The sequence below is a fragment of the Takifugu rubripes genome, chromosome 7, assembly GCF_901000725.2.
Source record: "Takifugu rubripes chromosome 7, fTakRub1.2, whole genome shotgun sequence".
Lineage (NCBI taxonomy): Eukaryota > Metazoa > Chordata > Actinopteri > Tetraodontiformes > Tetraodontidae > Takifugu > Takifugu rubripes.
The window spans coordinates 2,738,486-2,758,741 of NC_042291.1; the positions used below are offsets into that span (position 1 = coordinate 2,738,486).

The following is a 20,256-nucleotide window of genomic DNA, read 5'->3' on the forward strand; positions in this document are numbered from 1 at the left end:
GTTTGTGGGACTATCAGGACCTTTGCCGGGTGTTTCAAGGTGAAAAGCCTCCGCAATGACGGCGCCACCTAGCGGCCAGTTTACCGTCACTGGAAGTTAACCAGCACGGAGGGCGTGCACGGGCTGCGTTGGTCATTATTTCAACCCGGAGCTGACTTCCACAAGCAAAGCATTTGATGGCTGAACTGAGTTGGACGCAGTTTGCATTTATCAGGGTTTGATCTTAAAGCTTGCGCGTCAGCTGACTGTGCACGTTGCTCTTTCGTAAGTGACCCAGTTAAACGGACCAAGTGTCAAACAGATCAACTGACTGAAGTTCAGCAATCGGATCCTAGTGCAGTTAGGACGAGTCCGCCGTCCTGTCCTGTCCTGTCCTGTCGTGTCCTGTCCTGGCAGAGGAACCAGCTCATGGCTGAGGTTTGCTTTCTGAGGAGTCCGGGGGGGTTCCACAACATGTCCTCTCTGTTGTCACTGAAGTTGTCATATTTTGAGAGGGTCGAGGATGTTCCTGAGTATGTGCAACAGGTGAGTTTCTGCACTTCTCCACACTGTCTGTAGACGCACAATCGTGTCACTAATGTAGAAACGCGTCCTCCTGCTGAGATCTGATGTTGACGGAGTTTGCTGTTTTATCAGCAACATTCAGAGTTGTGGTTATTAACAGCACCAAACATTAGCAGCTAAACACATTCCACTTATTCCTGCATTCATCGTTTTAAGAACATTTTCCCAGAATGACCTTCAGAGGAAATTGCTCCTTCTTTCTGTTCCTCTGAGTCTTAATATTTGTCTCCCGCCTGGTTTCTTTCCTCTGTGGAGATTCAGCGATCCGCTCTGATGAAGCGTCCAAACTCACTATTATGCATCACATCATAATAAAAGCCCTGTAACACACTATCCATCACAGAAACCCCGTCAGGCCATAGTGTTTGGCCTCTTTCATTAATCCTCTGGATGTTCTGGACTTCAGCTGCTCTCAGGTTCTGGTCTGCTCTGACCTCTCAGGATAGTTCATCAGGTCAGTGGGAGAATCCTGATTTCTCTTTCTTGCGCAAAAGCCAAACAATGAATGAGTTACGACATCCATCACTGTTACACAGCAGCAACTTTGATGAAGCCCTCAGTGCCAGGGAGTCCCGGGCCTCCTCCTCCTTGTTTTCAGTGTCCACAGTACTTTTCTTTTCAGAGGAGGCGACCTGCTGGTTGTAGTTTTAAAAATGGTGTCTCCAAGCTTTCGCGGTTCCTGTTTTGGCATGTAACCCCCCCCCCCCCCACCCGCATAATCGGTCCTCTGGCTCTGGCTCTGGCTCCGAACCAGACCTGGAACCTCTTTGGTGAAACAGGTCTAGTTGTGTTACTTTTCCTGAGCTTCACACTGTTTCCAGGTTCCCCATTGTTCCGAGTGCTGTTCTGTGCTCTAGTGTTCCGTCCGCTTCCTATTTCTGGTTTGCTGCTGCGCAAAAAAGGAAATAAGTGATGGAAATGTTTTCATTTGCATGGTGGTTTAATCTAATTGAAGATTTCTGCATGTGTTTAATCTTCACCATTAAATCATTTCATTGATTTGAAATGAGTTAAACGACAACTATGCTAATGCAAATCTTGCTTCAAAATAGCTCTTTCGTTGTTTCAGATTTTAATATTTGGTTTTGAATGTCTGCTGGAATATGGTGACAAAGTTCAGTTTCCACTTTTCCTAATATAGATTTTAGTTGGTTTCTGTCACAGACATAAAAATAAATCACATTTCAGTTGCTAAATTTATGCAAAATAGACGGTTCATTATTTCGGCTCTCATTCAAGTGTCTTCATATTTTTACGCAAGTTATTTATTTACTCTTCGGTATCCCGGTGAATAACATTTGCGCTATGGGCCCTATTTCTTGTAGAAAAACTGTTTTTACATTGCTCTTCTTTTTGCTGCTTTCACAAATGTGTGCACACATTTAATATTACATTTACAGATTATTTCCACATATTCATAATTCCGGAAGTATGAATTTGGTAGAGGCCACGCCCACAGACCATGCCCCCTAACCCTAACCCTCCATGTATTAATAGGCTGAAAATTATCACCGTTATTCTAATCGCTGCTTATACTCTATGAGTTTGAAAACATCAATTACACATAGAATTTTGTGCCAAGACAAATATTGAAACATCAGAGCAATTCTGCAAGCAAAACAGGGCTTGGAATGGACATATCTGAAGAGCTTGAACAAAGCGACCTGAGGATGACGTATTGCGTGGCTCCAGGCCACTCCTTTTTTTATAGGACTGATGGTGCTGGAGCTGCTGGTTGGTGTGCTGAAAACTGGAGCCACACTTGTGACCATTAGTGATGGTATTACCTCCATATCAGCTGGAATGATCTCCAGACTCCCAATGTGAGTGTGTGGGCACAGCATATTAGAAGGCATGAATATTCTAGTCTGTCTTTCTGTGGGTTGGTGTGGGTTTTAGGGATTTGTGTGTTTCATTATAAACAACACAAATTATTAACACATTGTATAACAGTCTGTGTGTGTGTGTGTCCTCAGGTTGCTAATGAGAAGCTGTGAACTGAGCGCTTACATTTACGTCTGGGAGCATTACCGGCAGATAGAGCTGCCCTGGGACTCTGCATGGACTTGGTGGTTTTCCTTCCTTGGGGTGGACTTCTGCTACTATTGGGTCCACAGATTCTCTCATGGTATCAGGAACAACACCCATGTGCACACGCATTACCTGTTGTTTGCAAGGGTTATGACACCTTACTGTCAAATCTTGAGGGTTGGTTTGCGTAGAACTTGCTCTCTAGGTCAGGGGTGCCAGACATTGATTGGGTGATACCTTATGATGACTCTGGTTGGGCTTTCACTCTTCCACCATCTCCAGCCTCTCTGTTGCCATCATGTTTTACCAGATGACCTAAGAAAAGACTATGGTTCAAATGATCTAGCATCTCTCTGACCCCAATGCTCTCAGTGCTTCTTGTTCTCTTGTGACTTGAGTTACTCCTGGGCCATCCCCCTTTCGGCCTTGAAGGGCTCTGTGCTCCAGCCACTGGCCACTAGGCCAAGGGCCTTGGATTTTTCTGTGGTCATCCCCTGGGGATGCCAACCTAGGACCTTTGCTCTCTTCTGCCATTTGTTTGAAGGCTTTGGACCTCCCATTTCTTCTGAAAATTCTGTTGTACATTCAAATTTAAATTATCTTTATTTGTCGTACATAGTACAATGGCCAGTAAAATGGTTTGTGTGCTTGCTGCAGAAAAATAAATACAGTTTGTATAAATATAAATATTTACAAATGGTGTATGTGCAACAGTTCGGTGGACATTGAGAATGGGATGGCCTGTGAAAAGCAGCTCCTCCTCATCTAACATCTCCTTAAAGGCAGCAGTGTAGGCAGTGTAAGGGTGGGTGGGTTGGAGCTGCTCACCGTCCAGGTGAGGATGCTCCCCTTGAGGAGCCTCTTTCCCATGGAGGCATAGAAGTTCCTGGAGTCTGAAGTCCCTCAGTCATCTCAGGTGGTAAAGACGCTGAAAGAGTCTTCTTCGCCATGGCGTTGATGTGAGTGGTCCATGTCAGATCCTCCGAGATGTTGTCCGCAAAGTGTCTGAAGTCGACCCTTTCTACATGTATCCTGCTAATGGGGAGCGGTGGTGTATCTCTGCTGCTTCCAGCCTAAGTCCACAGTCAGCTTTTTGGTTTGGTGAACATTCAGCGGGATGTTGTTGTTAGCGCCAGTTGTCCAGGGGGTGGATCTTTCTCATGTGCACCATCGTTGGAGATGAGACACACTACAGCTGTGTCCTCAGCAAACATGTCCTCTGATGTGATCATGCAGGCATGGGTATAGAGTGTGTTCAGCAGGGGGCTGAGCACAGACCCTTGAGGAGCACTTGTGTTCTGCCAGCCAGGAAACAGAGGAACCATTTGCACAGAGAAGAGGTCACTCCTAGGTCGCTCCCCTCTAGGTGGCCATCCTAGAGGGGACTATGGTGTTGAACACATTTGAAATGCAGGTTTTCACACACCACAAATCTAAATGCAACTGAATAACACTAATATTCACACCACAGTGGGTTCAGTTGGTGCATCTCAATATATTCTAAAACAGTTAGAGCTTTAAGAGCCAGCACACACAGATCAAACCAGGACACGGTCTTTGAATGTTAACGACACTGTTGAACCAGGAACAACGCTAGAGGCCCCTTACCTGGACTGAGGACAGAAAGGTTGACTGCACTATGACTGGTTGACTGCACTATTGCTCAGTGGCTTTCCCAACTCCTCAGCAGCCACACGCAAAACCCTTCTGTCTGAGACCCTCAGTGCAGAACTGAGGAACATGAACTGGACCCAGAAACCGCACTAGCTTACTGGTCTAACTGGAAATACAAGTACTTTATGTGGTGTAGATGAAGGTGACCGATGCTGGTCGCAGTTAAACACTCACACCCGGAAATTATTTTACATTTCTAAGAGCTATTTTTTTTTGTTATTTTTGTGTAGAGGTGTCCTTCCTGTGGGCTTCTCACCAGGTTCACCACAGTTCAGAGTACTACAACCTTACCACTGCTCTGAGACAATCTCTGACTCAGCAGTTCACTTCATGGGTAAGCAGATATTCAATTTTTATTCTCAGCTTAATATTTAAACTTATTTTTAATGCACATTTATCCATTTTCCTTTCTCTCTACAGTAAAATTGATTTGGAATTTGATTAGACTGCACGTCCACGGTGATGTGCTGCGCAGTCTGTTTTTAACAGCTGTGATCTGTCAGTTTCCTCTTCTCTCTCTAGATTTTCTACATTCCGATGGCCCTCATCATTCCTCCCGCAATCTTTGCAGTTCACATACAGTTTAACCTCTTGTATCAGTTCTGGATCCACACAGAGGTAAATATTGGAATCCACACTATGAAACACTTGAGAAGTGTGCTGCTCAGGGCGGATGTTAGAGGACAACGACCTCTGAGGGGTTCTAAGGTTGGAGCAGGTCTGTGAAGGGGGCTTTGTGATGGTTTTTTTTTTTGAGAGTCAATGTTATGACGATGGTACGTCAACAGAACGTCCCTGGTGGGGTAACCGAGACATAACGGGGTTTTCTCCCCACTGTTCCCAGTCCAGGACCTCACAAAAAAACTGGTTTATTTCTGTCCAAAGCTGAACAATGACAGAACATACGAGCTTCTCTTATGTGAAAGAAAAACAAAACAAAACACAGGTTTCTAACGTGTTCTTCTGACTAGTGAACAAAAAAATAATTGGCATTGATTTCAAACCTCCATGCAAATTTCAATTTGTTTGCATTTACCTGAAAGCTGATCAGAGATCTTGGTCCTCTGGAGTGGGTCTTCAACACTCCCAAGCATCATAGAGTCCATCATGGTGAGTATAGTTTCTTTTTAAAGCCATCTTGAACTGATGTAAAGTTTCCTATGGAATAAATTGGAAGCTCCATATAATTTAATAAAAAGACCCATGAACTCAGGTTTATAAAGGAGGTATAATCTCTATTAGAATTTGACTTCCTCAAAAAGAGAAAAGATACTTTTCTTAATATAAAAGCATCCTTCAGTCCACCTGGAAACATATACTAACTTCCTGCTCAGTTTCTGATCCAGAATGACAGTTTTCCATTAATCAGATGATCCACAAAAGAGGGAGAATTGGGCCCAAATGCAGCAAAAGGTTTATTTTATTCACACATCAGTATCACACAAACAATCGAGGAAAAGGGTTAATGACCAAATATTAAACAGAATTGACTCAAAGCACAGAGGAACTAAACCAAATGTGGAAAGAACCTTAAATCCAAGCTGGAGGCCAAAACAGTCACAAGCTCAGAGTCCGCAGACCTGAAAGTGAAGCCAAAATTGAAGGCAAGATGAAAAATGCAGACGAGATACAACTTAACATTTAAAGATGGTTTTACTAACACAGGAAGAGTTGGGCCTCATGCTGCCACTGAACTCTTAGTAGCTGCCCTGTGCTGAACTGTGTGACTTGTGTTCTAGATTTTAGTTTTCTTGGTTCTTTTCAGGTTTCTTCATCTCCATGACGTGACGTTCAGTGATTTCATTATAGACTAATAATGCAGATACTATTGTTTTATTGTCCACCTCTTTGGTCAATAGGGGTTCATTTTAAAAAGGCTGCTAAAATAAATCTGATATGAGAGATGGGTTTACCTGTCAATTCAATTTTCTCTACAGGAAGGAACAGTTACTGCATTGACAAAAACTACGCAGGGATTCTGATCATATGGGACCGGATGTTTGGTAAGTAAAACAAAATTTAGGCCTTGAGGTTGTTCTCACTATCTTTTCCTTAATGTCTGACAAGACGTTTCACATGGAGCTGATTCTGTGAGAGATCAGCTGTTGTAGGAGGAGCACCTCCTCCCAGTTCTTGTGTCTGATTGGTGGAGCTGCAGGGTTGGTCCGTCTCTGCACCTGCATTAGGTCAGACAGTTGGCAGCGGCAGCAGCATTACGACACACACACAACTCTCGCTCCTCCCCGTGGTAAATTCCTTCAGGCCCTTCCTTTAGATACGTTATCTCCTGTGTTCATGATTAACGCTCAAGTGGAAGTCCTTGGAAGCTGTGTGGAGTCTTGAGTCCCAGAGGAGGACCGCTCTCCTTCCCAATATATCCAAGCATCAAACTGTGGTTTACTGCTGCATCCAGGGAAAACCATAAAGAACTTCACGGAGCCATTTGACCACCACAGACTCAGACACAGGCGTTGACGCTCACATCCAGCCAAGTGTAACGTGACAGATCAGATTGAACTTTATTGTTATATCCCATCACAGGTACAAGGTAACAAAAGGAAGATTGCATCCAACCAAGGATAAGGATAAAAGACTTTATTGATCCCACATCGGGGAAATTGCACGTTACAGCGGTAGCCCGTGGTGTACAATACAGAAAAGTGCTAAAAGAAAAATCAAAATAAAATACTCTTATATTATGTACATTGCTATGTACATTGTACAGTATATACAGAAATTAAAAATTATGTACAGGAGGAGTGTCGGACAGTGTGAAGAAAAATTAAGGTGCAAATGAGATGTGCAAATAAGGCATTCCAGAGGTAGGATGATTAGTTAGTGCAAATATGCCAACCCTGTTGTGCATGTTGAACAATCTGACAGCAGTAGGGATGAATGACCTGCGGTAACGTTCCCTTTTACACCGTGGGTGTAACAGTCTGCTGCTGAAGGAGCTGCTTAAGGCCCCCACAGTCTCGTGTAGGGGGTGAGAGGGGGTGTCCATAATTGATGTCAGCTTGGCCAACATCCTCCTCTCACCCACCTCCTCATTGGAGTCCAGAGAGCAGTCCAGGACTGAGCCAGCCCGTCCGACCAGCTTGTTGAGTCTCTTCCTGTCCCTCTCTGAGCTCCCACAGCTCCAGCAGATCACAGCGTAGAAGATCACCGATGCCACCACAGAGTCATAAAAAGTCCTAAGCAGTGACCTGCACACTCCAAAGGACCAAAGGAAGAAGTTCTTAGTAGTTATATACTATGAGTTATAAACAGGAAATGTTATATTGATATATGCTAAAAAAAGTGCAGAATGTGCAAATTACTAATGTCCAAAACTGATAGTTTTGGTTTTCAGGCACCCGTAGAGCCTCCTAGCGGGCAGGAGGGCAAACACTTGGTGTGCTGGGTGGCAGAAGACTGGCAGATGTTATTTGGTCTCCTGAGGCTGCACTTCCTGTAGATGTCCTCAAAAACAGCAAAGGCTGCTCCAGCAATGAGCTGAGGAGTTTTCTTCACCCACTGTCGTCCCTTCCACTGTGATAACGGTGGTGATGGTCTTGAGGGTACTGTGATAGAAGTTCACCAGAATGTCCGAAGACGGGTGTTTTTTCTTTCTCGGTCCTCAGGAAAAATAGGTGCAGGTGAAGCTTCTTATGAAGGTGGGAGCATTTAGGCGACCAGGTGAGGTCCTGCAAGCTGTGGATCCCCAGGAATTTAAAGCTTCTCACCCATTCAACCACCACTCTGTTGATGTGGATGCTTGTGTGTTGGCCTTCTTTCTAAAGTCTAGGATGAGTTCCTTGGTCTTGTTGGTGTTGAGCTGCACGTCGGTCTCATTGCACCATATGGCCAGGTGGTCTTCCACCTTCCACTTCCTCTCTATAGGCTGACGGTCTGTTGTGCTTGATGAGGCCAATCAATGTGGAGTCATCAGCAAACTCGATGATGCTGCTAGATCCCCGTAGAAGAGTAGAGAAACGGACTAATCACACCACCCTGTGGAACGACCTCAAAGAACTGATGGCTGCATGTGTGGATCTGCAGGATGGCCGACCTCCTTGCAGCATCTCCACCTCCCTTGGAGCAGCATAAGGTCGTGCAGGCCCTTGGCTCCTCACATGTTATCCTCTATTCAGGTTTAACTCTCCACTAAAGGACCCTGGAACCTGTTTCAGTACCTAAGTCATGACCCCACCAGTGGACTGTGGTACCTAGATCCACTCCTGCTCCCTCCTCTCTGCACAGCAACACCCCCCCACCCCCACCCCCACCCCCAGTCTTTCTGTGAACCTGCTGCCATGTCTTGATTGTCCATGTCTTGAGTCCAGCGTTAATTTTAAAGACTATAACAGCTGTTTTCGTGGTTTTCACTAGCATCCATATTGTGTAACTTGACCTTTTTGCTCCTGCTCTTCACAGGTACCTTTGCTTTAGAATCAGACAAAGTGGTTTACGGCCTGGTGTTCCCCATCAGAACCTTTGATATACTTTATGTGCAGGTAAATCCCATCACCTGAGAAAGAGAAGCCTGAATATCTTAACGTCTAAAGACATGAAGACTGTAGCTTATTGCTACCCAATAAAATGTTTCAACCCAGAACAAATTTAATGCAGTGATGGCTGGGTCATGTTTACCTCACGTCTTGGTGTGCTTTTTTCCTTTCAGCTTTACTACTATCTGGGATTGTGGAAGAAGTCCAGCAGATACAAGTCAATCAGTTACAAGCTCTTAACCTTTTTTAACGGACCAAGTTGGAGACCTGGCAAACCTCGGCTGGGTGACCATTCTAAAAATCCTCGGGTCAGTATGGGGGATGTAAGGAAACAAAACCCTTTGGCCTGCACAACAAACTGTTCCCTGCAGTGATCTTGAGATCTTTTAAATTCTGTTTAAGCTCCTTTTACTTTTTTAAGAAGGTAAATACGCAATAAAAACTCCAAACTATAAAAGCTAAACACACAGAACACAGAGTCTTCCCCCTGCTCAGCACATTTATTTCTTACCTGAATTTTTCAGGAGTCTCTCAGTAGTTGGTGTTTGTGCATGCGTGCGTGAACGCAACATTTTAGTTTTGTCTGTATTTCAGATCACTGGAAAGGAAGAGCCTCACGTTCCCAGCCTGTCGTTGACAGTAAAATGTTATGTGGTCACACATTTCCTGCTGGTCGTCTGGATCTACCACTATTTATTTCAATACAAGATGGTGAGTATTTCTCATATCTGGAAAGCTTCATTTGTGAAGCATCTGTGATGCCGTGACGGTCAGAGTTTATTGCCATGTAGGGTTAGGTGTTAGAGGTTAGGGGTTAGAGGTCAGGGTTAGATTAACCCCTAACCCTGGTTCAGATGGAAGCCACCAGTCCGATGTCGTGGTCACCTGCTGTTGTAGTGTGGTCAGCATATCTCATTCATTCATGTTAATCTGTTGTTTCTCACTAGATGATGTCCCAGTTAGCCCTTCTTGGAATGACCAGCTATGTTCTGTTCACTCTCACCACCCTGGGCTACATCACGGATCAGAGGTACGACGCAAAGTTTTGATCTGCAGGATCATCAATAGGGTGCAGACCGGAGCGGACGGGAAGCTAAAAGAGCAGCGCTAAACATGACGATGTTCAACAATCCGAGATTTAAAAAATAAAGGAACTGTTCCCGTTCCTGTTCCTGTTCCTGTTCCTCTTCCTGTTCCTCTTCCTCTTCCTCTTCCTGTTCCTCTTCCTGTTCCTCTTCCTGTTCCTCTTCAGGCCAGCAGCAGGAGTGTTGGAGTTGCTTCGCTGTGCAGTCTTCATGACCATGAAGCGATACGGTGTCATACAGACCCCGATGCCTCCTCCAGGAGCTGAGCTCACAGAGGTGAGTTGACTTAAAGACCCACAGCGTCGTCCATTCTCAGGATCGTTTTGAGGCACATTTCCTATCATATTTATTCTGGGGTGGAGTTTATTACTTTATTATTGGCATATTTTTAAAACAGCACTAACCAAAATTGGAGGCCTCCTGCTTTTTGTGTTAATCTGGCACCTGTTGCTACTTTATCAGCTTATCTTAGTTATCGGTTTTCCCTGCAAACTCGTTCAAATCCCCTGACAAGGCCGTTCGTCCATGAAAAACAAATGTAGCAGAGGACAGCCGGCCGTTACTGGAACTGCTCACCCGTTGACTGACTGGGTCCACCGATGCCCTTTATGTTGTCCTCCAATGCCAGTCGTACCTGGAGCTTTTCACAGCTACGTAGCAGCATGAGTGTAAGTGTTTATCATGCAGAACGGGTTCCCCTGTGACGGTGAATTAATGAGTCCTAAACTCAAACCAGTAGAAAAACCTTCATAAAACTCTCAGTGGCCAAGTTAAGGTGAAGAGACGAGCAATGTCCTGAGGACACCGGGAGCCTGGACACCCCCATGAACCTCCAGACAGCTTCGCTGTCCTCCTCAGGGCTACAGCCGTTGCTGCCCTTTAAGCCCCCATCGTTGTCTTTTCTGCAGGATTTTCTTGAACATTTTAAACAGTGAAGACTACAGCAGGTATTTCTGATAAAAATCAAGTGTCCATTCATCGTTCCCAACTCTGTGGTGTAATTCAAGTAATTGGTGTGTGTGGGGGGTAAACCGAGACTTTTACACAGAAGACTCCTTAGAATGTAACTAGGATGACAAATATGCTCACGATAAGAAACGTCCAGTTCTGACTGGGCATATCTTCATTTTTAGGTGTATCCAACATTAGCATGTTCCTTCGTGTCCTACATGTTGCCTGATGGACATCGAGTCTCAAAGCAGCAACAGGAACAGAGACACAACCTCAGGCATTCATTTCTTCGCGCCTCCGTCAGGCTGTCGACGTCTTCAATTTCAATCTCATTTTCAATCTTTATTTATATAGCGTCTTTTACAATCAAGATTGTTTCAAGGCGCTTTCCAGAATCCCAGGGCCTAACCCCAGACAAGCAACAGTGGCAAGGAAAAACTTCCCTTTAACAGGAAGAAACCTTGAGCAGGACCAGGCTCATGTAGGGGGACCCTCCTGCTGATGGGGGGGTGGGTAGAGAGAGGAGAGGAGAGGAGAGGAGAGGAGAGGAGAGGAGAGGAGAGGAGAGGAGAGGAGAGGAGAGGAGAGGAGAGAGGGGAGGGGAGGGGAGGGGAGGAGAGGAGAGGAGAGGAGAGGAGAGGAGAGGAGAGGAGAGGAGAGGAGAGGAGAGGAGAGGAGAGGAGAGGAGAGGCACAGAGCACAGAGCACCGAAACACATACAAAAATACACCTTTGGGACTTGTTGAATTCTTTGCCGCCTGTATCTGCTCGGCTCTGCTGCGCTAACATCCGTCTCTGTCTTTGACTCGCAGGTCCTCGTCTTCTCCTCTCTGCTTTACTGGGCCCTGCAGTGCGTCACTCAGCTGCTCCCCATCAAGAAGAAAATCAACTGAGACGCGACACGAGGCCTAAGCAAGACGGCTGTAACCTTCTCACGTTGTTTGTTTACAGTCTCGTCCATATTAACCACTCGGCCGTCGACTCTTATCAACCAAAGCAAACATTCAACGGGATGGTCTTCCTCCTCTAATCTCTCAGTTTACCAAACCTGTAACCAACATTCTCACTTATTAATCAGGGTTTTATTCCCTTTCGGCCTCCTTCTCACTGGAGCGACCGGGTCTCTCCCAGTCTGTCCCCTGTGGTGGCTGAGGCTGCTGTCCTGGTGTGTGTTGGCCCAGAGCTCAGCCAAATGTTTCAAACTCAACTGTAGTTTATTGGGTCCTGCAGATCGCCCAGAGACAGCTCATGTAAATGGGGGAACAAGCATAAAGACTCCACGTTGGATGTTGCCCTGGACTGAGCTTTAGCTGTAGTACAGACGTGACCTGAAAATTATACAATACCTACGATGACCTCAACAGCAGTTTTATAAACATACAAACTGGATTTTAACCGTCAGATTAAACTCTGAAGTGCGTTTTTGTTTGTCTCTGTAAGTGCATTGAAATGTTGGTTAAGTTGGGGTCAAACGTGGCCCAATCAAGCTTCATCTGTGTCTCCAGACCCCCGCCCCCCCCCCACCCTTCTGCCTGTTATTCTGTGACTATACAAACTCATCTGAACTCATCCCTTCCCAGTAGGTGGATACTTTAGCTTAAACACACACAAACACACTCTGTCAGCAACACTCTCCTTCATATTTGTGTTTAATTGAATGTTCTGTTGAATATAATAAAGTTGTCTTTTTGGGGGAAAAAAAGTTTATTTGTTCACTGTGAGTCAATTTAGACCTGAAACAACAGAACTATAATAATATAAAGTGTACTCTAAAAAATGTATTCTTATATTAGTTTGTAATAATCAAATGATAAATTTATCCAGTTTTTAAACTTTAATCAAGTTTGCAACATGGTGTATAGAGGGTTTCAGAGAGACAAAATAGAATGTTAAGATTGAAAGGTATTGAAGGCCTAACTTAGTTATGATGTTGCAAAAATGGGGAGATTGTGTTTTTGAACACAAAATAAGGTTTAGATGTTTTTTTTCCTCCCATTTGCTTCTTCTAGAGCTGCAAGAAGCTGAGTGGACTCAACATTTAACAAGTACCGAGAATAGAGAAACGCGTAATGTTCTTTGACATATAGACAAAATGGCGCCATCATCACGAGGGTGAATGATGGACTTAACCATTTATGTCAGAACTCAATAACATCTGTAGAACTGCTGATGCGATGCAGTTTTTTGCTTTCCAGTAGTGGGAAAATATTTATTGTCTAATGATCTCTTGAATTCTCTGTGCTACAGTCTCCGAACACGTCAGTAATACCATATCGTTCAAGGGAAATGTATTTTATTTTCTCTTTTCTTTTCGTCCTTCATAGTGACGAACGCGATCTTTACAGCAAGAGCGCGTCAGTTCATCATTTGTCCACTAGGTGGTGCTGATCAGTCAGCTTTAACAGGAAACAGTCACCAGCGTTGTAAATATCAATAAACACAAACTGAAAGGCTAAAACGACAACAAAAAAATAATGATTTGTTAGCTCTGCATGTAAGTACACACATCACACACTGACACGTGCACACGCACGTATGTGCAGCAGCTGCATGTCTTGTTTTTCTGTTTTTCTCACTTGTCTTCCTCCCTGTGTGCAGTCTCCCTGCTGCTCCACAGGTAAGCCATCATTTGGAGAGGGAGCAGAACTGCCTCACCAAGTGTCACAAAACCATTAAGTCTTACCAGCATCTGAGTGGGTTTTAGTGTTGTTGGTGTCAGATCCCAGTAAGCACCGCCTGAAGAGAAGCAACCGCTTTCTCGTTATATCCCCACAGCCTCTTGCCTCAATTCAATCTACCAATTTACACCCAGATAGCACATGGTTGCGGCTTCAAGCTGACTGAAGAGGGGAAAAAGACAGAGCAATACATGCAAATCAATTTTGAGCAGTGCTCGTAAGGTCGACTGTTGGGATCCAAACCGAAGCTCCTCCAGATCTATAAGTGGCCCCTCGGTATGAAACAAGTGCAGCTCTGTGAAAGATCTCCTGTCCTCCCATTGTCAACAGGCCTGAGCCCAGATTATGTTTGTCAGTTTAATCTGAAATTACAGTTTCCCGTCCAAGACTCACATGCAACGTTTCATGTGCATTGGCATTAAACTGCATTTTAACCTGGACGCTTACAGATTTCATCCCAGAAACTTGTTCGTTCAACTAGTTAGAAAGTCCTTTTTGCCTTTCCAAGTGCATCTCTGCACCGTTGCTGTTGCACTCTAATCTGGTCGGGTTATCTGGCGGCAACGGAAGCTCAAAAAAAGATATTTTTATGTTTCTATTTTTATTCTCACAACTTGTATATATTGTTTTAAAGGTGAATTAACACGGCTGGATCAAAGAAGAGATTAGAAACACTCATCCAATACTTTATATACTTTATTGGGTGCACAAACTCATGCCCGATTATAGATTATGTTCAACGACTCCAGCAGCAACCTTAAACAACCTGGCCTGACCTTTGTCTTTTCACCAACTTTCAGTGTATTCAGTTTGTACAAACAAAAACACTGGGGACACTGGGGTCACCGGGGTCAACAACACTGTCCATAGGTCCGTTACGGCCTCCAGGACTTAATTAAAACCCAAGTCGTTTATTGTTATTATAATAATTAATTATATTGTTTCTATGTGCTGTCCCATAGGAATAGATCCTGGACAACTGATCGTATTAATAATTTTAGTAGTATTCTGGTATGCCAGAAAGACTTTTAGGGATTAGGTCATCACATCTAGGTTAATACATATTCCAGATTCTTTTTGTTGTTACATTCACCTTTTCTCCAGATCAGTTTAAAAAGGCAGACACCAGAGCAGGGGAGACACCTTACCCCTGGGAGGGGGGAGAGGGGATCCTGGGTAAAGGTATGTAAAAGTGCACAAACAGGAAACACAGCTTGGACTTTTCGCACATGGAAGTTGATAATTATTTAATTCTTGCCTAAACCTTTAGAACAACCTTTAATATCTGTATCTCTGTACGAGTCAACAAGGCACTGGGAAGAATGAAGAATGTCGCCGCCATGTGGTCAATCCCGGTACCTCCCTTCTCCTGAAAGGTGCCCAGCAGTAATGTGGGTCCTCTCAGGAGGTTAAGATTGATTATACAGCCACAGTGCGTGTGCGATTATGAGATGTAGACATGTCCAAAAACAAGCAAACAACAATATGATCACCTTCTCGTCTGTCTTGTTGGTTTTTGTTCGTTAAGCAGAAAATTTGTCAATGACCTTGCAAAGTACAATTCAAACAGACTCTCACGCACGCGCGTTTGTGACACACACTGTAAACAGAACTATATTAAATTGAATTTGAACCTCATAATATTGACTTAACCAAAATGAAATCCAGTGTATCCCACAAAAAAGCTCCATTTTTCTAAATAACAAATTTGGGTTCAGGTTTGTTCGTGTAACTTATTTAAAACAGATTTAAATTCCATTTTGAGACAGTGGCAGCAGCCTGTTTGTGTCGGTTAACACATAACTACACCCATACATCACATGGCTGCTGTACTACTACTTATAATAGAAGTGCGCTGGTCATCAATATTCCTGGGGGGAGCCTGGTGCAGCCTGATCGGCCTCTAATATCTGAAACCATCGGCCAGTGTCTGTGGCGACTGTCTCCGTCTCTGGGCCTGGGAGAGAAATATGATAAATGATATCACAGGCACATCAATCGCTGCCTCTTGCCAGCTAACCAGCATAATAATCAAGATTATTATTTATAATTACAGGAAGTAATGGATCACTCTGGAATGGATGGGGAGCTCATTAATTCAGCCCTGGCTTGCTGTGATGGCAGACAGGGGGAGTTAAGCACTCCATCTGTGTCAGGCAGAGCAACCTGGGGTGAGTTGTAACAGTCCGAACACAGAAAAGCCTCAGAATAAGAGCCACAGGTGACATCTGTGCCAGGCCAACTGCCCCGCCAATTAAAAGTTGACAGCAATAATTCCCCCGAAGATGCAGTCCGATGGCACCACAACTGTAAAGAGGCATCACAACCTCGATGAATACCTTCCAACAGCGACCTCTGACCTGTTTAGGGTTTATGGAGTGAGTGAGACAGTAGCAAGGGCCACATGGAGCATCCTCAGAGCCCACTCACACCCTCCACTCTGTCACGTCCATGACCAGCCTCCCTTCTTTATCCCAGCCCTAATTGGGTTATTACTGAAACACATTCATTCACTCCTTATTATGTTGGTCCTCATTTGTTGAAATCATGTGATCAAAATATGACCTTAGTCAGTTAATATAATGAAACTGAAATTAAAATGAATTAGTCTTTCTAATGGTTTCTCATCCAGTGGACACTGGCCCAGTACACCCAGCTGCCCATGTTCACAAGCATGTCCAATAGATACATGGTTAATATATGATCCACAAGGTATTCAGCACCACTATAACACCAGTAAAGACAGTTATGATACTGGTTCAGCACCACTATAACTCCAGTAAAGACAGTTATGATACTGGTTCAGCACCACTATAACTCCAGTAAAGACAGTTATGATACTGGTTCAGCACCACTATAACTCCAGTAAAGACAGTTATGATACTGGTTCAGCACCACTATAACTCCAGTAAAGACAGTTATGATACTGGTTCAGCACCACTATAACTCCAGTAAAGACAGTTATGATACTGGTTCAGCACCACTATAACTCCAGTAAAGACAGTTATGATACTGGTTCAGCACCACTATAACTCCAGTAAAGACAGTTATGATACTGGTTCAGCACCACTATAACACCAGTAAAGACAGTTATGATACTGGTTCAGCACCACTATAACTCCAGTAAAGACAGTTATGATACTGGTTCAGCACCATTATAACACCAGTAAAGACAGTTATGATACTGGTTCAGCACCACTATAACACCAGTAAAGACAGTTATGATACTGGTTCAGCACCACTATAACACCAGTAAAGGCAGTTATGATACTGGTTCAGCACCACTATAACACCAGTAAAGACAGTTATGATACTGGTTCAGCACCACTATAACACCAGTAAAGACAGTTATGATACTGGTTCAGCACCACTATAACTCCAGTAAAGACAGTTATGATACTGGTTCAGCACCATTATAACACCAGTAAAGGCAGTTATGATACTGGTTCAGCACCATTATAACTCCAGTAAAGACAGTTATGATACTGGTTCAGCACCACTATAACACCAGTAAAGGCAGTTATGATACTGGTTCAGCACCACTATAACACCAGTAAAGGCAGTTATGATACTGGTTCAGCACCACTATAACTCCAGTAAAGACAGTTATGATACTGGTTCAGCACCATTATAACTCCAGTAAAGACAGTTATGATACTGGTTCAGCACCACTATAACTCCAGTAAAGACAGTTATGATACTGGTTCAGCACCACTATAACACTAGTAAAGTCAGTTATGATACTGGTTCAGCACCACTATAACTCCAGTAAAGACAGTTATGATACTGGTTCAGCACCATTATAACTCCAGTAAAGACAGTTATGATACTGGTTCAGCACCACTATAACTCCAGTAAAGACAGTTATGATACTGGTTCAGCACCATTATAACCCCAGTAAAGGCAGTTATGATACTGGTTCAGCACCACTATAACTCCAGTAAAGACAGTTATGATACTGGTTCAGCACCACTATAACTCCAGTAAAGACAGTTATGATACTGGTTCAGCACCACTATAACACCAGTAAAGACAGTTATGATACTGGTTCTGCACCATTATAACCCCAGTGAAGGCTCCTCTGATACTGGTTCAGCACCACTATAACACCAGTAAAGGCAGTTATGATACTGGTTCAGCACCACTATAACTCCAGTAAAGACAGTTATGATACTGGTTCCGCACCATTATAACCCCAGTAAAGGCAGTTATGATACTGGTTCAGCACCACTATAACACCAGTAAAGGCTCCTCTGATACTGGTTCCGCACCATTATAACCCCAGTGAAGGCTCCTCTGATACTGGTTCCGCACCATTATAACCCCAGTGAAGGCTCCTCTGATACTGGTTCCGCACCATTATAACCCCAGTGAAGGCTCCTCTGATACTGGTTCAGCACCACTATAACACCAGTAAAGGCTCCTCTGATACTGGTTCCGCACCATTATAACCCCAGTGAAGGCTCCTCTGATACTGGTTCCGCACCATTATAACCCCAGTAAAGTCTCCTCTGATACTGGTTCCGCACCATTATAACCCCAGTGAAGGCTCCTCTGATACTGGTTCAGCACCACTATAACACCAGTAAAGGCTCCTCTGATACTGGTTCAGCACCACTATAACACCAGTAAAGGCTCCTCTGATACTGGTTCCGCACCATTATAACCCCAGTGAAGGCTCCTCTGATACTGGTTCCGCACCATTATAACCCCAGTAAAGGCTCCTCTGATACTGGTTCCGCACCACTATAACACCAGTGAAGGCTCCTCTGATACTGGTTCAGCACCACTATAACACCAGTGAAGGCTCCTCTGATACTGGTTCAGCACCACTATAACACCAGTGAAGGCTCCTCTGATACTGGTTCAGCACCACTATAACACCAGTAAAGGCTCCTCTGATACTGGTTCAGCACCATTATAACCCCAGTGAAGGCTCCTCTGATACTGGTTCAGCACCATTATAACCCCAGTGAAGGCTCCTCTGATACTGGTTCAGCACCATTATAACACCAGTAAAGGCAGTTATGATACTGGTTCAGCACCATTATAACACCAGTGAAGGCTCCTCTGATACTGGTTCAGCACCACTATAACACCAGTAAAGGCTCCTCTGATACTGGTTCAGCACCATTATAACACCAGTAAAGGCAGTTATGATACTGGTTCAGCACCATTATAACCCCAGTAAAGGCTCCTCTGATACTGGTTCAGCACCATTATAACCCCAGTAAAGGCTCCTCTGATACTGGTTCAGCACCATTATAACACCAGTAAAGGCAGTTATGATACTGGTTCAGCACCATTATAACCCCAGTGAAGGCTCCTCTGATACTGGTTCCGCACCATTATAACCCCAGTGAAGGCTCCTCTGATACTGGTTCAGCACCATTATAACACCAGTAAAGGCAGTTATGATACTGGTTCCGCACCATTATAACCCCAGTGAAGGCTCCTCTGATACTGGTTCCGCACCATTATAACCCCAGTAAAGGCAGTTATGATACTGGTTCCGCACCATTATAACCCCAGTAAAGGCAGTTATGATACTGGTTCAGCACCATTATAACACCAGTAAAGGCAGTTATGATACTGGTTTCCGCACCATTATAACCCCAGTGAAGGCTCCTCTGATACTGGTTCCGCACCATTATAACCCCAGTAAAGGCAGTTATGATACTGGTTCCGCACCATTATAACCCCAGTAAAGACAGTTATGATACTGGTTCTGCACCATTATAACACCAGTAAAGGCTCCTCTGATACTGGTTCAGCACCATTATAACCCCAGTGAAGGCTCCTCTGATACTGGTTCCGCACCATTATAACCCCAGTGAAGGCTCCTCTGATACTGGTTCCGCACCATTATAACCCCAGTGAAGGCTCCTCTGATACTGGTTCAGCACCACTATAACACCAGTAAAGGCTCCTCTGATACTGGTTCCGCACCATTATAACCCCAGTGAAGGCTCCTCTGATACTGGTTCCGCACCATTATAACCCCAGTAAAGGCTCCTCTGATACTGGTTCCGCACCATTATAACCCCAGTGAAGGCTCCTCTGATACTGGTTCCGCACCATTATAACCCCAGTGAAGGCTCCTCTGATACTGGTTCAGCACCACTATAACACCAGTAAAGGCTCCTCTGATACTGGTTCAGCACCACTATAACACCAGTAAAGGCTCCTCTGATACTGGTTCCGCACCATTATAACCCCAGTGAAGGCTCCTCTGATACTGGTTCCGCACCATTATAACCCCAGTGAAGGCTCCTCTGATACTGGTTCCGCACCATTATAACCCCAGTAAAGGCTCCTCTGATACTGGTTCCGCACCACTATAACACCAGTGAAGGCTCCTCTGATACTGGTTCAGCACCACTATAACACCAGTGAAGGCTCCTCTGATACTGGTTCAGCACCACTATAACACCAGTGAAGGCTCCTCTGATACTGGTTCAGCACCACTACAACACCAGTAAAGGCTCCTCTGATACTGGTTCCGCACCATTATAACCCCAGTGAAGGCTCCTCTGATACTGGTTCAGCACCATTATAACACCAGTAAAGGCTCCTCTGATACTGGTTCAGCACCATTATAACACCAGTGAAGGCTCCTCTGATACTGGTTCAGCACCACTATAACACCAGTAAAGGCTCCTCTGATACTGGTTCAGCACCATTATAACACCAGTAAAGGCAGTTATGATACTGGTTCAGCACCATTATAACCCCAGTAAAGGCTCCTCTGATACTGGTTCAGCACCATTATAACCCCAGTGA

General features: G+C 44.4%; 1 protein-coding gene across 1 annotated transcript; it reads left to right on the forward strand.

Moving 5' to 3' along the window:
* Positions 1–119: 119 nt before the first annotated feature.
* On the forward strand, positions 120–12,489 carry agmo (alkylglycerol monooxygenase). Its single transcript, XM_011605128.2, has 13 exons — positions 120–525; positions 2,257–2,387; positions 2,541–2,692; positions 4,500–4,603; positions 4,792–4,887; positions 5,313–5,379; positions 6,207–6,272; positions 8,686–8,765; positions 8,933–9,067; positions 9,354–9,470; positions 9,707–9,789; positions 10,012–10,120; positions 11,608–12,489. The coding sequence occupies exons 1-13, from the start codon at positions 409–411 to the stop codon at positions 11,686–11,688; spliced, it is 1,338 nt and encodes a 445-aa protein (XP_011603430.2). The 5' UTR covers positions 120–408; the 3' UTR covers positions 11,689–12,489.
* The last annotated feature ends 7,767 nt before the right edge of the window (positions 12,490–20,256 follow it).

What these genes read in the sequence shown, in the direction of transcription:
- agmo (XM_011605128.2), top strand. Translation starts at nt 409, where the DNA reads ATGGCTGAGGTTTGCTTTCTGAGGAGTCCGGGGGGGTTCCACAACATG. An exon ending in ATGATCTCCAGACTCCCAAT is followed by an intron (nt 2,388 to 2,540) that starts GTGAGTGTGTGG and finishes GTGTGTCCTCAG; the next exon opens with GTTGCTAATGAGAAGCTGTG. An exon ending in GGCTACATCACGGATCAGAG is followed by an intron (nt 9,790 to 10,011) that starts GTACGACGCAAA and finishes GTTCCTCTTCAG; the next exon opens with GCCAGCAGCAGGAGTGTTGG.